The 19,707-nt window shown below is 42.2% G+C and overlaps 1 protein-coding gene across 1 annotated transcript; it reads left to right on the forward strand.

Annotated features, from left to right (window-relative positions):
* Positions 1 to 14,992: 14,992 nt before the first annotated feature.
* Positions 14,993 to 17,213, forward strand: LOC147899959 (tRNA(Ile)-lysidine synthase, chloroplastic-like). Its single transcript, XM_087377268.1, has 2 exons — positions 14,993 to 15,527; positions 15,606 to 17,213. The coding sequence occupies exons 1-2, from the start codon at positions 15,355 to 15,357 to the stop codon at positions 16,843 to 16,845; spliced, it is 1,413 nt and encodes a 470-aa protein (XP_087233394.1). The 5' UTR covers positions 14,993 to 15,354; the 3' UTR covers positions 16,846 to 17,213.
* Positions 17,214 to 19,707: the final 2,494 nt, after the last annotated feature.

The following is a 19,707-nucleotide window of genomic DNA, read 5'->3' on the forward strand; positions in this document are numbered from 1 at the left end:
CATTTGGGAAAGTCATGATCTCATCGATTCTTAGTGAAAGTGCTATTGGTGCAATGGGCCATTTTATTGCGTTGATGGTGTCAATGTTTGATGTGTCACCATGGTACTTTTCAATGCCTCTCAAAATTTATAAGTTCATATGGGTACACATATAAAACAATGCTTTCATAGTGCATGTGGTATTTTTCCCACCACATTAAAACTTTTTTGTCGTTCTATGATTCTTGAATAATGAACTCATGTATTTACTCGAAGGTTTGACCTCAATGGTATTCGATGCACTGGTACTATAGCTACATCGATATTTTCCACACAACTCATTGACCTGACTTTCTAATGAACAACACTACCCCAAGCCTAATAGAAGAAGAATGCATCCATTGTAGGAAATGGAAGAAATGCAATTCTATATATGCAAACATTTATCGCTAGCAACAAGACATTGTTTTCACCCAAAGGTGAACGTTGACACATGTTATCATGTGATGAAGGGGATATAGTCCCAATGGCAACCATATTTCCATCAAAAGTAAGTTGAATTGAACCCCTACTTGTTGAGGATGGTGTAAATTGTACCATACCTCTAGGATATAGGGCAAACCCTAACCTTAACCCTAAGGGATTCACATGTATATGTTCATGTTCATATTCAATACAACTTAGTGTATAGGTAGCTATATCATGTGCACTCCTCTCTCTCTCTCTCTCTCTCTCTCTCTCTCTCTCTCTCTCTTCCACAATAATGGTATCAGAGCCAATGGTGCTCCCACTCCCTTCAGAGTGTCAAGCCCTCCTTTTGTGAGGCATCTTCCATTGAGAGAGTTTTTTCATTTGAAAGAGCGCAAGCCCTTGTTCCATCAAGGCACTAAGCCCTTTCTTATGTTAAGTCACAAGCCTTCTCTTTGAGGAACCTTCATGACCTCTCAAGCTCATCTTGTAGAGCTTATTCCGCTATCCATTTTTCTTCATAAAGCTTCCAAATCTAATATATGGAGCTCTAGTTATGGTGTTTTGAAATTCTATGAGTTTCCTTAAGAGATTTCAAGATTTTTGTCAGTGAGAAACATAGACTCAATCTTCTCTATGTCTTGAGTGTTGTTGTGTAAGTATTAAGGTTCACAAGTTTCCCAAACCTTTCTTTGTGAGACCTCAAAGGAAGAAAGTATAGTAGAGTAGATTAGGCTCTCTGAGCCTATTCAAAGACGTCTTTAACAAAGCTCCGTTCGATCCCTCCACAAGCACCTGTGGCCATCTTCAACATAGCAAGAAGGTCTACAACAACAGACTCAAAAGCAACTTAAGGAGTAGCAACCTTGCAGGCTTGGTCGACCAAGTGACCCTTCAAGACTCCTACGAGCTTCCTCGGCTCCTCCGACAGCAATGTCCACCTTCTGTAACCAAGGTACACAAGCTCTAGTGAGAACGAGGCCTAACACGCATGCAAATAAGGTGTTGATTCTGTTGTACCAACTTTTGGGTGCTTGCTTTAAGCCGTAGAGACTTTTCTTGAGATGGCAAACCTGATTCTCCTTTCTTGGTTCAACATAACCTGTTGGTTGTTGCATGTAGACTTCCTCATCCAGGTAACCATTGAGAAAAACATTCTTGACATCGAGTTGGTACACATTCCATCTACTGAGTGTCGCTAGTGATATCAAGAATCGTATGGAATCCATGTTTGCTACTGGAGCATGAGTCTCATAATAATCCTGACCATATTGCTATGCAAATCCTTTTGCAACTAGTCTGGCTTTGTATCTTTCAATGCTTCCACCTGAATTGTACTTCACTTTGTATACCCATTTGTTTGCTATGGTCTTCTTTCCTAATGGAAGGTCGCATAATTCCCAAGTATTATTATTGTACAAAGCATCCATTTCTTCATTCACAGAAGTTTGCCATTCTAGCTTGTCAATTGCGTCTTTGAAGTACACTGGCTCTTTTGTAGCCATGATTTTAGTCGGGTCATTTTTTGCTTGGGTGTAGCCATTTTTGGTGAGGTTTAGGGAATTTTTTGTATATAGGTATCTTGCATGACCCATAACTTATGCATTGCTGAACAAAATTCAGTAAACTTTGTCTTCAAGTTATAGTAAACATTCCAAACTTGAACATGAGAGCAAAAAATTATGGAATAAGGATTTGGAATGAGACCATTAAAGCATTAAAACTGCTATCTTGCATGTGAAGCATGCATCCTGAAAGTCGACTATAGGATATAGCAATTTATTCAAAAACATCAAAATTTTGTTCTATACATACATTTAACCAAGTAATCATTCAAAAGTACACTACGTGAGCTTCTCCTCAACCCAAGGACATAGGTAAATGAGATCATTATGCATGGGTTGATGGGCCTCCAATGTTGTGCTAAAGTGATGCATACCCATTTGAGGGCACGCTCCATAATTTTTTTTGATTTGTTGAAAAACAAAATAGATTGAAAATTTGGAATTCAAACTATTGGGACTAGTGCATGGTGGTCTTAAAACATTGATAGTTGTTGGTATTGTATCTAGATTCACCCTAAAATGGAAGTTGGAAAAGTGCAGCTTGTGCATGTGCAAAGATATTTTAATAAATCCAACACTATTTAGAATTTTGAATTGTTTCTTTTTCCATGCACTTGCTTGCTATATGGCTCATAAGCATGCCAAAGTTCATTGCATTTAATAATACACAACATCAAACCTGATAGTGTGCCCTTTGACCTATTTGTGTTTTGAAGCATTTTAGGCTACATTGCTCTTGTTTGGGATATCCAATTTTGTTGATGTGTATCGTCGGAGGGGGAAAAACTGGCAAAACCAGCGGTTGAAATTTTGCTACTCCCATGAATTTTGAATTTTCATAGCTCCCGCCCATCAAATCTTGGAAGATTAAGTACCCCTGCAACCTACTCTTGTCCTGCAAATGCCTTGCAACCCTTATGCACCTTGACATGACCTTGCGCACACTTTGATTTGCCATTGTCTTCTTTCGGGTAAGTTCTTTTCTATTCTTTGCTTGCCTCACCAGCTATCTTCTCTGGGTCTATTCTAGACTGATCATGGCCATGACATCAATGGCAACATGTAGGTCACCATGGCTTGCAAGAGAAGCAGATAGAGGCTATGAGACAGGAAAGCCAAAAAGCCAGGTCAAGGCACAAGGAACAGAGTGCGGGCCAAGGAAATCACTGGCATGGTATCGAATTGGCAATGGAAGACACTTTTGCAACATCTGTGAAGGGAGAAACAACGAGAAGAAAGAAGACTCCTTGCAGAGCAATAGCAAAAAGCGGTGGCAGATGCATGCATTCGATCATTGCCATCGGAGAGAAGAACACGAACTGTGGTGTCACAATTGGTGGGAGCATTCAAGAGTGCAACATCAAGCCATTCAGGTGATTACCAGTCTCGATTCTTCACAAGATTTAGCCTACAACCTAAAGTTCGTAGAGTAACAACCCTACCAACACCTTGAGAGATGCACGCCTAAGAGTCGATGCTCTCTAACCTGAGAAATGGCCTACAAAAAGTGAAAGGGATGCATAACTTAGATCAACAAGCTGCAAAGAGGGTGACATCAGCTATGTTGGTGTCCCTTGAAACAAAGAAAAAATGGCTTGGGTGCACAATGTCAAAGATGTTGTCAATCAGAAGGACCAATATGGCTCTAGCGGTTGAACGTAGAGCAGAAGCAACGCACGATTAAACTCTCAGAAAATGCAATTGACGATATGGCCCTTAAGGGGTCTCCTCTACTTTGCTCATACTTGCATGGGAGCTATTCTGCTTTGCCATGGAACTATGAGGTTCTTCTAAAAAGCTACAAGGTCTTCTTCTTCTCTATCTTTTTCTCTCTGTCCCTCTCTCTCTTTTTCCCTCTCTATCCCATACTTAGACGATATTAGCGAAACATGTCATTTTGAACCATCTTATGTTTGTTGCATGCCATCGTGTGCTCTTCTTGTGCTTTGGGCTATTCTTTGAAATGATTTCTCAAATGAAACATGGAATTGACGTGGTGCTTATGCATACTTTTATTTTATGTTTCACGCAATGCACAGCTTTAGAGTATTCCTTGAAAGGTTTGCTCAAATGGCACATGGAACTTGCACGGTGCTTGTGTGTGTTTTTGGGGGTGGTTTCTCGTGACTGTGTACTCTCCCTATGTCTTGGAGTATTCCTTTAAGGGTTTCTTAAATGGCACATGGGATTTGCATGGTGTGTGTGCGCTTGTTCTTAGATTCCAAGTTTTGCTGCACTTCTATACCATTTGATAAGTGTGGGAAAAAGCTTCCTCGGGCCCTTTATGGCATGGGATGCTTTTTCTAGGCAAGAAATATAAATAAAAAGCTTGAAATTATGTGGAGTCACTAGTGAGGGATTAATTAGTTTAGCTTTAGAGGGTATAATTAATGGTTAGCTTAGATTCATTGGATTAACAAATCTTTTTGGTTAGACTGGATTCTTAGTTTGATTAGATCGATTTGATAATTTCAGTGCTTTCCTTCATTAAATTAATTTGGTTGATTGAAAGGTGGTTAAGTCAGGTTTGCTTATTAAGTGACATGGTGTTGGCTATGTGTTTGTATGCCCGTTTATATGCACTTAGTGTTGAAGTTTCTAGGCTAATTATTTGGCACAAGAGCTGATTAATTTATCTAGATTGAGTCTAAATAAATAACTAATTACTTCGACGGATTAAATTAATTAACCTTATTAATTAGGTTGGTTGGCTAGTCAATTTATTGCCTCAAGATAAACTTTTCTCGTACCTGCATGGGAGGCTAGATCCATAAAGGCTCTTACAAGGACCGTCTGCTTCCTTGTGTAAATGATGTAGCACCATTTGTATGCATGGTTCGTTAAAATTTTTAGGCCAACTATTTATCATCAGGCATATCTGCTTAAGGCTCTTAACTTCTTTAACTATGAACCCTACTACTAGGCTACCAATAATGAATTGCTTATGAAAGACTTGCAAACCCCTTAGAATAAGCTCAGTTGGTGCAATGGCAGAGGCATTGCTCCACTAAAATATTTTCATGTTAGTTTCGTTAAGAAGCGAAACTTTTATATTGGTGTCCAAAGTTTGTATTTGCTAATAAAATAAATGTTAAAAACCTTCACCAATATTTGAAACTTTATGTAAAGAAATATAAAAATTTGCCAAGATTTACGTATTTTAGTTCAAAATTCAAAGGAAAATCGATAAAACCCTACTGTATTCTAGAAATATTATGAAACTAAAAATATTGTGAAACTAAAAAACCAAGTCCATAAACTTTCGCCAAGATTTTATATTAACATATAAGTATAGCTTTGATAAAAACATCCATGGTTCAAGCCACCATAATTGATTAATTGATCTAGTTTAAGTGGATACAACTAACTGATTACTTAGATTGATTAAATTAGTTGTCCTTTTAGTTAGTTGGTTAGTTAATTAATTGATTCCCTCTCTCTTTCTCCCTCTCTTTTCTCCCTCTTTCTTTTTCCCTCCAATACCTAGATTCCATTAGTTGAGCACGTTATTCCCTACTGCGAGGTGATATTTAGGACCATATGGGCCTTTACAAGGGCTATCTATTTCTTTATATCGGTTCCCTTGGCAAACTAATCGTGAATGAGCTAGCATATGCCTTTCTTGGTGCATTGCCAGAATTTATTTGTTGGCTATGGGCCTAAAGAGAAGCTCGGGTTTTATGATGGTGTAAAGTGTATGCCAATTTTGGGCTTCCAAATCAGAGATTGCTACTTGTTGTCAAGGGAATTCAACTCTTATGAAGTTCTTGTATACTAAAAAAAAATCTCTTTTTTGCTATTCTTGTCGGATGAGGAGCAATTTTTTGTTGCTGTGTTCTTTTTGAAAGCATAAAATGCACTATTACAGAATGTCTGTTGGATGTAAATAAACATTCATGTTGTAAATTATTTTTTAATGTTGTATGTTGTGTTGTTTTCATTACTGATATAGCCAGCAATGATCTATCCAATTAGCATTTAACCTTACATTCAAGCATGAAATACACTATCAAAGAATGTCAGCTAGATGTAAATAAACATTCATGTTGTAAATCATATTTTAATTCTGTATGTTGTGATGTTTGCATTACCAGTAGTTAGTGGATGACCTATCCAATTAGCATTTAAGATGTTGCCAGCACAGAAAGATGGATGGTCGCGTGAGGTTCTATCAAGAAGATCAAGCATCATGGTAGCCAAGGAAGGCGAAGCAAATTCTGCTACCAGCAGGCCATTGACTTGGGACAATCTGAAGGGCAGTGTTTGTGACTTGTCCGAGCTCTTGCCTAGGGTTGATGGGATTTGTAAGGGCCTCATTGGGTGTTTTCCTTGCCTAACACATAGTATTACTGAGAAGTTAGTTGAGGGGTCCTATCGCCTAACATATGATCGAACCAGCGAGATTCTATATTTTGAGTGCAACGCATTTGAATGGGATACATATAAGGGCAAGTAGTGATGGCTACTGTGTGTCATCTTGGGGTGGTTAGGACAATAGATATTAGCGATCAATACTCTGGATGGGGAGTGCCCAATTATGTAAGGTCGCAAAACGAGCTTGTGCCATACATGCTCAAAGAAAAACTTTGACTTCTTTATAGGCATAGATATGTCCCACAGCTGGGCTAGCAATATAATAATGTTGTTTTGATTCATATGCAATCGTGGCTATTTTGTTTTTCCTAAGTGGATTGCTTGTTCTTAGTTACTGATTACTATTTTCTAGATATTTGTTACATGTTCTATAGCTTATATTTGGGTGTAGAAACAAGGAGGGGGGAAAAGTGGTAGATGGTTTTGAAATTTTTTGCATTGTAGCTATCTCTCACATAGCCAAGTGAGCAATTAGAAATTGTAGGCTCAATGGGAATTTAATAGACATGTAACACTAAGGATGGCCAATTAAGCTATTAAGGCATGCCATAACAGTTGCCTGAAACATTAAGTGACAAGCAATCTGATTTCTTTGCTATGTTTCTATTATTGATTCAAATTTGCCTAAACATTGCATCCATGTTTTTCCGTGTATGTGTAGATATGGAAACCAAGAGAGACTTAAGAGAATGGAGAAAATTATTTGCCTTTGTACAACAAGAAGTATTTTTCCTTGTTTTGTAGATGAGTGAGCCAATGATAAGGAAATCGAGCTTAGTGAGCACCCAACCATCCTCAGCTACCAACACACCTTGCTCCATTTCAAGACCTTTTGCTATTCAAATCCACAAGCAGTGCCTTCCATTTTGAGTTCTCATTTGCTGTCTACAGAACTTGGAATGTACGAAGGTTGCTGCTGTTTCTAGCACGGAAAAGTGGGCACTTCAAGCTCTAAGTCCCTCTGTTCTTTGTGACTGGCTGCTCAAAATCGTGGCCCTTAGCTCTCAGCCTCTTCAGTCTCCCCTCCTCTCTCTCAGCCTCCTCTCTCCCTCTCATCCTTTCCCTCTCCCTCGACCCTTCCACCTTCCTATCTCCCTTAGCCTTCCTCCTTTCGGCTTCCTTTAGTTTCTCTCGTTCCTCTATTCTGCTTCCCCTTTTCCTTCTCCAAACGACGGACATAACATTTTTCGTGTTTGAGTCGGCATTCCACAACCGATTGTCGAACGGAACCCCATTCAGGAGATCTTCAACCGCTTCCACCGGCCACCGCGAGGACCGTTACTTTTTCAAAGACGTGGTATTGCAACTCAAAAAATATGTGGAGTTTAAAAGCGCTACTACTCTCTTTGTGCGCATCCATGAGTCCCACCCTTCCAGATCTCAAGCTCGGAACTGAATGCTTGCTGCCCTCCACCTAGATCTTGTTCCATTCCTTTCAGATGTTCGACTTTTGGGATGAGGTTTTTTCCAGGTGACTTTTGATTCTCCAGAGGCTGCAAGTTTTGCGATTAAGGCTAGTCCCTTAGCACTCGGCTCCAGGAGGATCTTTCTTACTCCATTCACTTTGGAGGTTGACCTAGTGGAGGAGGACAGGTGGGTTACTTCACTCTTCATTAGATTCCTAGTCTTCCATGGGTCTATAATCAACTATAAGCATCCATTGAAGCATTTTTTGGGCAGGTCACAGTGATCCCCCCCCCTCCTTGGTGTGCCTTCGTCTACAGTAGACAGCTTTAACCATAGCTGTCTACTACAGGTCCTTGCCTTAGAGGCCTCTTCCAATTCCCTGCAGTGGATTTCATGTTCTAATTCAGCAAGTAGGGTCGATGAGAACTGATCTTCTAGATTTTCCCTCATGGCACCAATCAGAGAGTTCCTCACCCCAATGAGATCTTTGAATTTCCAGCAATTGGATCTGTCGCTCTTCTCCCAAGCCATAGCTTCCTTGACCACCGATCTAATGGCATAATCCCATCTGGCACAAGGCTCTTCAACTTGAGCACTGGCAGACTTCCAAACAGTTCTGATATGATTACAAAAAGCTGAAGAGGCCAGATATTTATTCTTAAATTTGAAGGGCACGTCATAGGACCTGCCTGCCCTAGACGTGATGCAGAAACTCCAAAGCAGAGGGAAATGATCTGATAGCAGGTGGAAGTTATGTATCCACCCGTCATAGGGGCTTGCATCCACCAACCCTCTCCAGAGGCATACACCCTATCAAGCCTTCCCGATCTGTACTCCACTCCTTTCCTTCTATTGCTCCAAGAGTGTCCTTCCAACTCACCTGGACAAATCTCTGCACAATCTATTAACCCATGCTTCAAGCATAATTCCTCCCACAACTCCCTCTCCACACTATCGGAAGATCTCGAGGGCTGAGGTCTATCTAAGTCTCCCTCCGTAAAATTGCAATCACCCACCATCAGCCAATCCTCATCAACCATAGCTGTACTCAGCTCTACCCAACACTTCGAGATGCAGAGGACATTCAAGTAGAAGCCATTGATCCCAACCTTAACACGTATGTACCAGCCCTCTTTATTTTTGGCCAATTATTTGCCCTCCAAATTATCCTTAATCGACACAGCTGAGCCTCCTTTACCACGGGCTGGACCATAGTTTTTTCCATATGTGACCATAGGCATATGTCATACGGGTATGGAAGTATGATTGGAGTATGGTTCAGCCCCAGGGCTGAATCATACATAAGTGTGCTCCAATTCCTCTCACAAGGAGAAGCATGTCCCTTGCGAGAGCACTCGAATAGCCAACTGCTGCAAATTTGGAGTGTGAGCCCCAAATGTCTCCCACCACTTCACCCCTTGGTGCATCCTCTTATCATCCTTCACAATTGCCCGAGCAAATGTGCCTGACATGAACTGTAAACATCAAACTCATCAAATAAGACGCCTGCCTCTCAACATCATACTTTGTGTACTGCTCAATGACATCTATCCAACCATCATGCACCTCCTTATCACCATCTGGATTTCTCTCTCTCCAAATAGGATGGAGAACAAAAGCTGCTGCATGTAAAGGAGAGTGCATCATATCCCACCTATTAATACACAAGGCTTTAACATCAGCCAACTTGGAGGAGTCTATGCCATCTATAGTCTGTATCTTCTCCACCATTTGATCAGTGAGCTCATATACAAGTCCCATGGTAGCCCCTTCCCTATCAGCCAAACGGAGGATCTTCAAAGTAGGTGCACATATCTTCACTCTTGCTTCCTACCAGAACGAGGCACCCAATACAATGGAAGACACCTGTTGTGCTTTCACAGTGTGTGATGCTTTCTTTCTGTAGTTACTCATCACTCATAGCAATCCATTATGGACTCTCTCATCCAACAAGTTTGCTAACATGATAAACATGTAAGCAAACCGAGTCTGTGCAGGTTTCACTTATTCCTTCTTACTGAAAGTTCTGTATAATGCTAACACAGTGTGCTTCCGAGTAACAAATGTGACAATCATGTTGGCATGTGTTAACACTGGCTTCACCCAAGCAAGCTGCCCAATGTCCTCAAACAAGAGGTCAAGACAATGGCATGTGCATCTAGTATAGAAAATATGAGGCCACTCCTCCTCTACCAAATCTCATGCTCGCACGCAGTTAGATGCATTATCCATGCACACCTGCACCACATTATCTGGCCCAACATCAAGAATGGCATCTTTAATATCCCAAAAATGTATTCCCTTGATTTATACTGCCCACTAGTATCCACAGACTTCAAGAAGATAGATCCAAAAATGCATGAGACCATAATATTAATGATAGGCCTACACCGAGTGTCAGACCAGCCATCACACACTATGCTGCATCCATACTTTTTCCATTTCTCTCGAAACTGCAGCAACACTTGATCTATGCATACGACCTCATTTTTCAGCTCCAAAGTGCACAAGGATTTGTAGGATGGAGGCTTAAAGCTAGGCCCAACTTGGCCAATTGCACGGACCATTTCCAAAAAAAAAGCTCCTCACCTTCCAATGAGGAATGTCCTCTGGAAAGAAAAAGCACCGAAGAGCAATGTGGGCATCCTTTCGTGCATGGGACTCCCATGCATTGGCCAAGGCTTCCTGGGTCACTTTTTGTTTCTTATTTTTTGGTTCATGTGTAGATGCACTTGCACTTGCAACACCACTCTCCTAGGCATCTCCCAAATCAGCCACATCTGTATCAAGCTCTTCTATAAATGTATTCTTTGCTTGCAACCTTCTGCAAGTGTCTTTCACGTTTTCAGGGGGGGAAGAGCAAGGGTCAACTCCAAGGCCTGTCAGCCCCAGAAAGTGTGCTCTTATGCGGGTAGGTCCTCCATCCCATTTGTGAGGGAAGTACTTGCATTTACAAGTGAACTGCCCCTTTCCCAAAGGCTTCAATGTCTCCACAAATTCCCATTCTTCTGCTTTCTTTCTTCCCATCTGAGAGAGAGAGAGAGAGAGAGAGAGAGAGAGAGAGAGATGAGAATCTGAATTTCAGAATGAGAAGAAAGTTCAAGACCCAAAATTCAACAGATAACATAAAACTTGGAAGAGATAAGAGGGAGTCAGTGGTCACCTCGGTCCTCCTGGAGTATGGACTCTAGAAGGCTGCAGCTTGCGTTGGATCATGGGTCACGGGTGATTGGAGGGCTGGCTGTACGACAGCCTGCAAGACTTGGTAGGTACTATGCTGGTTGTATGGGTGGAAGCTTGGCTGTAGCTTGTGCGGCTGGGCTCAAGGGCCAAGCCTCCAAGGCTGTACAGAAATGGTATGGGCCGTATGGCTGGGCTCAAGGGCCAAGGGTCAAGGGTGGAGGTTGGAGTGTGGAGAATGACGCCTGCTGCTGCAAATTGGTCGTATGGGCGGATAGGTAAGTATCTCTTTTTGCCAAAAAAAAATGCATACGGAATTGTATTCCGTACGCGTACAAAATAGAAGTACGAAATCCATATGGTACGGACGACCATACGCGTATGGTTCCAACTATGGGTTGGACAATTGCAAAAGGCCGTGCATCCAAGCTAGTTCACCATGAACCAAAATTGATCCTGCTCCCCACATTTTAATTATTGCAAGCATACAATATCCGAGTTCACCTTCCTAATCACTGTTAGGCATCCACTCTGTTTACCCTAATTGCAACAGTCCCTTATGTTCCAAGAGAGCACCTTGACTAACTTTAAACCGCCTTGTCTACCATTCAAAAGAGGAGGATCAACTAGCAATCGCTCGACATGCATCACGAAGGAAATGAAATCTTGCAACCTCCTTGAGACTCTTTGACATAGCTTTAGGGAGTACCTTGTCACATTCTAGCCAATAGCTCCAAGTACAAACCTGTCAGTCTGCTTCTCCTCCAACAGCCTCTTTTTGTGATATAAGTGGCCTGACCTGTCTACAACCGGTTAGGGACGCACCTCATCAAGTCTCTAGTTGGGATCCTAGGGTGCCTTCTTTAAAGTTCAAGAAATAAATTTTGCATGTATATACGTGTGTGTGTGTGCGCACGTGTGTGTGTATGTGTACATATGTATATTTGGGTATCACATGACCTGTGCACACATGTGTTAGTGTACATATGCTCATTCAAGTATACATCTGCACACCTATAGGTCTATGCATATATGTGTGTGTGTGTGCATGCGTGCATGTGCCTATGTGTGCACACGTCATTGGATGTTTATACACATGCACATGTGTACCCTTGATTCTTTGGCCATGTTTGAGTGCATATGCCTCTATCTACATGTGCATGTGGTCTTTGCTTGTGTGTGTGCATGCATGTATAAGTAGATTTGTGTTTGTGCTCACCCACATAAACACAAACATCCAACATAGAGAGACATGTACAAAAACACCACATAGAGAGACACACACACTCACTCACACATGCCTAGAGAATCGACATACACCTATGTAGACACACCCTCACATGTGAGCACATACATGCCAAGTAAACAAACATACACATGCACACAAAAACACACATGTGTGCACATACATTTGTATGCATGACCTTGAGCATGTGTGTACTTTTTGTGTAAGTGATGTCAACGTATGTGTGTATGTCTATTTGTGTGTATTACCATCGCTAAAGCTCCCTTTTTCTTCTTCCTTTCGATCTTCGCAATTCCCATCTCCACCTCCGAATGTAAATCTCCATTTCTATCATTCCACCTCACACCCTATGATTTGCATCTTCCTAAGTCCTCCCTCTGCTTGCAATTCCCATTGTAATCTCCATCACTCCAGCTCCATCACTGTAGCTCCATCTCTCGTAAGTAATAGCTAGAAGAGGTGCCAACAAAATAGTATAACAAAGGAGCTAGTAGTAGTAGTAAGAGGAGAAATGATAGTAACAACTTTGAGGCAATCTCAATTCTCATATACTTCCTCCACGCCCTCCATGGACTCCAACCCTGAGCTTGATCCTTCTCTTGATTCCTCTCTTTACCCTCCCCACCGACACCTCATTTTCATGATCAATGGCATCATTGGCAAATTTGTTAGATCCCTCAATCCTTCCTTTCTCCTTGTTGTTGGCCTTTTTTGTTCTTGAAATTAGTGTGGTTAGCGATGGTCCAAAGGAGACCTATATACATTCATAGAACAAAGGCTAAAATAAAAGAAACTCACCTCTAAATGTGACTTTGAGACTTCGATGTCTTCTACATCTAAGTCTTCCAAGTCACTCTATCGAGATTCAAAAGAAAATGTACTAGCAATTGACGGTGGTGGATGTGGGCAATTGGCTAAGGCGAGGAGAGATTGCAAGGAGGCGGTGCCACATGGCACTATCCTCTTACTACCATGTGTCACCTCACAAATAAGGATATGTAGAAGGAGAGGGGTGAGAATAATGTGGAGGAGCATACATTGTAGCTTGGAGATTTGTAGGTATACTAATAATTGTAGTCTTAGCAAAACAAAGTAAGAGGTTGAGATTTGTGGGCAAAGGTGTCATCAATCAAATCTATAGAATCTAGTCTTGTAAGCACCTTGGATTGGCACAGGAAAGTTTCCATTGGAATGAAACTTCAAGGAATGGTCAAAAACTTTTAAAAAGAGAGAAAAGTTATCTGCATAACAAATGTGGGTTGCTCGGGCCAAGTAGCTTCATGACTAAGTAACCAAATCTTTGTAGTAGTGCAACCAAACTTGTGCACATGAGAAATGGAACGTTTTGGACACCTCTTCCAAGGTAAAGGGATGCTCAATTACAGACATAAGTAGATGGGCAGAGAAGGGAGTTTTGGACGTAGCTAGAGGTGTACAAACAACTATTGACAACAAAGGTAGGTTTGGACCAAGGCAAAAATGGTTAGAGGCCTATGGGCACAATTACATTTGCAATCAAAGAGGAAAAGAGCTCGAGGCAAAATGATAACTACAAAGAGAAAACAGTAGCAAGAGGGAGATTTGGGGGAGTTATGTTGAGGCAAGCGGATCTTCCACTATGAATGATGAATCTACTAAAACAATCTTCAAGTATGCAAGGATTATCCACACTGAGAGAGGCAAACTATGAAGCAAGCTATGAATGCGTACCCACCTTTACCTTGCTCGCCACAATACTCTCCTTCCAATTGCCAATATCATTGCTATTACCCCATCGCCCTCTTTGGCAACCCCTCTATGGCACACCTATCCCTAAGTCCCTGACCATCCTCCCCAATGTGGAATGCCTACACCTCTCCGCTCACTTGCATCCCCACCATGGCTACATCGCTCCGACTATTGACCTTGTATTGCCATGAAGGAAAGTGACACCCAATCTGCCATGTCCAACCAAATGGCCGTGCTACGCGATTGAGTGATGTTCAATTGCATAATTATTTTAAGGGATGATGAATTTGGAACGGAAGGAGGATTAAAGTCATCCCCAAGAATGTAATTATGTTCACGCAACTCGAAAAGCAAACTGTAATAGTGTAATAGACAATCTTTACCTATTTCTCTAGCCTATGGATATATGATGTCCATCAATTGGCATTTAATGATCCAAAGACAATGGAATCCATGGCACCTTGAGTTAGTCTCATTGATCCTAATAAGTAGGCATATGAAATGTCTCAGCACAAAGAATAGCAACTGTCGGCTTCCCAAACCAGTGGCAAAAGGAGCTCTTCTCGACTTTAGTCTTAAGGACAACAAATGCAATGCGTAATGATGGTCTCAGATTGCTTTCATGCAGATTTTGGACAGAAATCATGCGTAGCTTTTTTAGCTAATGTTGCAGGACCTGCTTCTAACTACATTTAGCATTCCTCTCCTCATCCAGCAACGACCCAGTAGCGAATTTTGTTGCCTACCATAGCTGTGCCTTTGCTTGCTCGTCATCCACGGTTAAATGAGCAACAACATGCTGAAACAGCTTACTCAAAGGGGATGGAAGTCTCGTCAATCAAGTTACAGATAAGCCCCGTGAACTGTACAACCACCGTCGCACTGCTCTCCTCAATTACTTCTTCTCCAATACCCTTTACTATAGCAGCTGCTAGTTACGATCGCACATGCTCGTTCTTGCAACATTGAAGAAGAGGGCAAGCAACTAGTAGAAGAAGGACACACATCGGCTACTAAGAAGTACAGAATTACTAAAGACCATTCTGGCCAATAGACAGTCCCACCTGGTCATTCGACTAAGCACCGACATGCAACTTCTGCACAATCGGGGAATCCTCAACCCCTTTATTCGGCAAACTGTGATCTTCACCGCTCGGCTTAGCAGGCCGGTCCAACCTTGAATCCTTCTAAATTTGAATGCACCCACGCTGTGGATTCTTACCAGAAATGTACTCCACTTGCTTAGGCGCCAACATGCGCTGAGCCTTTTGTTTACATGCCACTCTCATCCAGCCGTCTCCTTCCTGCATAGCTGTAGGGTTTTTACATGAATCACGCAGTTGAACAGGATTTCGAGAGGAATTTCGAGAGGAAGAAGATAAGGGAAGAAGCTGGTTCGAAGAAGGGATGTGTTCCTTGATTCCTCATCTTTGGTACTGCAGGGAATTTCGGAGGAAAGAGATTGGAACAAATCTGATTCAAGAAGCAGATAAGGGAAGAAGAAGCTGGTTTGAAGGAGGGATGTGCTCCTCGACCCTTCATCTCTCGTCCTGCAGGGAAATCCAGAGGACAGATTTAAGGTCGCCTTCTTCTCCTTCATCATCCTCGGTTTTAGCTTCGGTTTTCGAACCTCTCTGTTCGACTCCTTTTTCTTGCAGAAGAGGAGAGCTTCAAGCTTTAGTATGGAGGACATGGTTTGGCGAGAGCAACACCACATTTTTCCGTACATTTTGCTTCAAATGTAGGGCTAATTCCACATACCAGCAGAAGCGCAACCATCAGAGTCGCAATTCAATCCAAGATGGAGTTCTTGCAAAATTGAGCGCTTCCTTGCAGACGAGAAAGCTTCTTCAGCCTCAGCAGAAGATCCTGGTAGCTGTTTCCGGAGGTCAGGACTCCGTCTCCCTCATCTATCTTCTGGCAAAGCTTCGATCGACTTGGGGATGGGAACTCGGCATTGTCCATTGCGATCATCGGTGGTCTTCGTATTCCCGCTCTCAGGCTTCTCATGTTGCACAGATTGCTTGCCATCTTGGGATAGATTACTACCAGGCAGTGGCCACTCGCGATGTCACGGGAGAAAGCTCGGCCCGCTCCTGGAGGTATGGCATTCTTCAAAGGATTGCGAGCTCGCATGGCTACTCCGCCATCGTCACAGCCCATACGAGTAGTGACCGAGTGGAAACACTGCTGCACAATCTGTTTAGGGGCACCGGACTCCACGGTCTTCTGTCCCTCTCTTGGAAGAGATGGATTTCTCCAGTTCCCAGTCTTTCATTCCGCAGTGCTTTCGCCGAAGAAGGCATCCTGGACTTTGTGGAGGATCCTTTTCAGGGACAGAGGTCGGCTATGTCCTGCAGAATTGCACTAGTTCGTCCCCTCCTCGATATAAACCGGACGGAATTGAGACAGTTCTGTGAGCTCGAAAAACTGCCTTTGTGGCCCGATCCCAGCAATTTCTCCGTAGAGATCAGGAGAAACCGAATACGACATCAACTCCTACCTTTCTTGAGGAGGAATTTCCAGACCAGTGTCGATAAATCTTTGGCTCGATGGGCAGAGATTCTTTCAGGGGAAGATGCTTTCTTGGAGTCGCTTTGTGAGAGCATCCGAAAAGAATCAGAGTCTTCGTATAGTAATAGCTGGGGTACGGGAACAAAGCTTGACAATGGAGTCATTCAGTCTCTTCCGGTGGCTCTCCAGCGCCGGGTCATAAAGCAATTTGTAGAGAATTTTTCTCAAAGAAGCTTGGGATTTGATCATGTAGAGCGCTTGCGAGTGACTTGTGTAGTGAAGGATGCACCTTGTCCGAATGGATTGCACTTCTCGCTCCCCGGAAACGTGGAACTCCGTTTCCAAGACAATCAGTTGCTTCTGCAGAGGAAAGGTGGACCTTGAGTAATCAGATATTCTCCAAGGCTCGATTAGGAATCAGATATTCGCCAGAATGAACGCTCATCCTCTATCAATGCTCTTGTGCACAACTTTGCAGATCCTTTCTAGTATTCCTCCATCGTCATGAGAGGTGACTCTAGTCTGCATATTATCTATCTTTTACGCACTGAGATTTCATCTCGATGTAGTTTTGGTCTGCATAAACTACCAAAACTCCTTTCTATAGAAGGCCAGTTTCTTGTTTTGTTCAGCCAGGGACCACCAGCACGGTCTATCGCAGTAGGCCCTTTATTACTAGTGCTTCTTCTGTATGTCCTCTATATCCATTCCCCATTTCTCCACCCTTTTGTACTATCCTTTGTCCCATCCTGGCTTTAGAGCCTTTCGTGGCTGCCTATTTGAGTCCATTTGTTAATGTAATGAATAAATTAGTATAGTGCTCCTTTTCTAAAGAGAGCATTCCGACTTTTGCAAGCAGCATTACGTCTGGAGGTTGTGCTTTAGTGCTAGGCCAGGTCCCCATGCTTGGCAGCCATGTAGAACAACTGGTTGTACCAACTTCCAAGGTAGTTAATAAGAACTTTCTTATTTTTCAATTCTTCTTTTTGCATTATTTTGCATCTTAATCTCTGAATGCTTTTGTAGTTGTCTGTGATTTCTAGACCCGAATATTTATATGAAGCAATCATGTCTACCCACCATTCCCTTGACAAATATATCCCCATCCTTTGTCAGATTCGCATGATCATTTCTTTGCTCGTGTAGGTTCTCCTCCATCTTTGAGAACTTGCAGAATTCATTGAGTGCATTCAAGTCTCTTCGCCGATTTGACTCCCCTTCCAAGTAACGTCATATCATGTGCTCGTAGTTGTACAACAAGGACATACCTAGCTGTTTGATGCCTTCTGCTCCTTGTGAGCGCTCATCTATGAATATCCCAAACAAGGTTGGGGAGAATGGGCAGCCTGTTTGACTCCCATATCACTAGTGTTTCTTTTTCTTCCCGTTCTGTGCCATCTACCATGTATCCTGCTAGCTTGGCCAAAATCTTTTCATATAATCTTAAAGTTGCTTCTCTTATGTCCTTGGGAACTATTTCTTCTATCCCATAGCCTCTATCTTGGCACCTTATGGAACACGTTCTTGAAATCTTTGAAGCAGCAGAGAAGGGTTTCCTTTTCCTTGAAGTGATATACCATTAAGTGCTTTGGCCTGAAACCCACTCGTCATGGAGCATTCAGTGGCACTCACATTATTCTCTACTTCTCTACCCATCGGGTGCTCCAGGAGACTCCCAAAAAGTTGGCCAATCAAACTGCTAACCACTGTCGTCTCGTAAATTTTCTATTACGTTGCTTATATATAGAATTATTTAATTAGATTGCCAATCACTGCCTTGGAGTCTTTAAACCATGTATTATAAGGCATACATTTGCACCTACCTTTCCCCTTTCAAAAGTGTTTGTGTGCTGTTTTGACGAAACATAGCTCAACTTTGCATTCATATTTCCAATGTTTTAGGTCATTTCATTCACTTCAGTAGCGCTTGTACAGCTTCTTTGTACTACATATCTTTCTTGAAGTTAAAAGTGTATCTTGATACTTTCTTTATTATTATGAATCTCTTCTGTAACCCCTCTGAGATTGAAACTGACGGGCGTATGAGGGGATTCCAACATACTCTCCTACTTATGGACTGAGCAACAAGATAGTCTACCCCCCATTTGTGTAAATTTGTTGCCTGTCTTTTGGAAAATTGTAGCCTTGTCACTTATTTGAAGATTCCTCGCTATTACCTCCATCCAGAAAACCATGTGTCACAACACTCAAACGTATCAGCAAACTTAGCTTGAGAATCTATTTTGACTATTGAGGAATTTCCAAAAGTATTACGTAGCATGGGAATCCCATATAGGCATTAAGGTCACCAATTATGGCGATATCTTCCTTTCTTTAAGTTCTTGAATGCTCTTTCTCAATTGGTAGGCAGGATAAGTTGCAGATTTGTATGTCATCCAAAGGATGGAAGGGGAAATTTTTAAAATTGTGCAAACAATTGTTCCTTCATCCATTGCCTCAACTAACGCTTCGAGTGTGTTTAAAAGCACCATGGGGTTTATGTCATAATGTTCTCTGTGTAGCTTGGCTAATTTGGCATAATAGCCATGGAGTGTTTGCAAGAACTATCTTTGTGCAGGAAGGGCGGGCCACAGCAGCCAACCCTATGCATAATATAGCTAATACAACGTGTAGATAGATTAATGCCCTTGCAATCACCAACTGAGAATGCAAGACATCTAGTGCAGAAGAGATGCCATAGAACACCCAGTAATCTTGCTTCAAAACTTGTGCATATGCAAGACGATATGGAGAACACTTGCAGATCTGTGAGAGCGCGTGGAGATGTACAGCCAAATAGATCTCATCTATAGATATAAAAATATGTACTAAAAGGAGCTCCAAAAGTGTGCAAACACCTGCAACAAACATCCGCTGAGGTACGGCACCAATACAAGCCCTGTTTGCTGAAGCCTCTGCTGTGGATCACCATGTGCCTCTTGTAGGCTTCAGTAACTTGCTCTAGGGTGAGCTTTGCATGCTACTTCCTCCTACACAAACATGTAGTCTCTTACAGCATGTACGTACTAACCAGTGGAGCCCAATACTGGCGGAGGGCTGCTGCAACACTGAACTAAGGAATGCCACTCAATGGGCCTTTTATAGGCTATGTAGCCTTCCAGTCTGGCCAACCAGACTTATGATCTAGCCGACCAGATACAGGTCCTACCAATTGCTCGGCCTTTCATGTCCCAATAAGATCTTGGTTAGGAGATAAAGAGCCTAGCCTTTGCCATAGACTGGGCC

This window comes from Dipteris shenzhenensis, chromosome 7 (assembly GCF_047967505.1).
Source record: "Dipteris shenzhenensis isolate YYH24624 ecotype China chromosome 7, Dip_SZ_1.0, whole genome shotgun sequence".
Classification (NCBI taxonomy): domain Eukaryota; kingdom Viridiplantae; phylum Streptophyta; class Polypodiopsida; order Gleicheniales; family Dipteridaceae; genus Dipteris; species Dipteris shenzhenensis.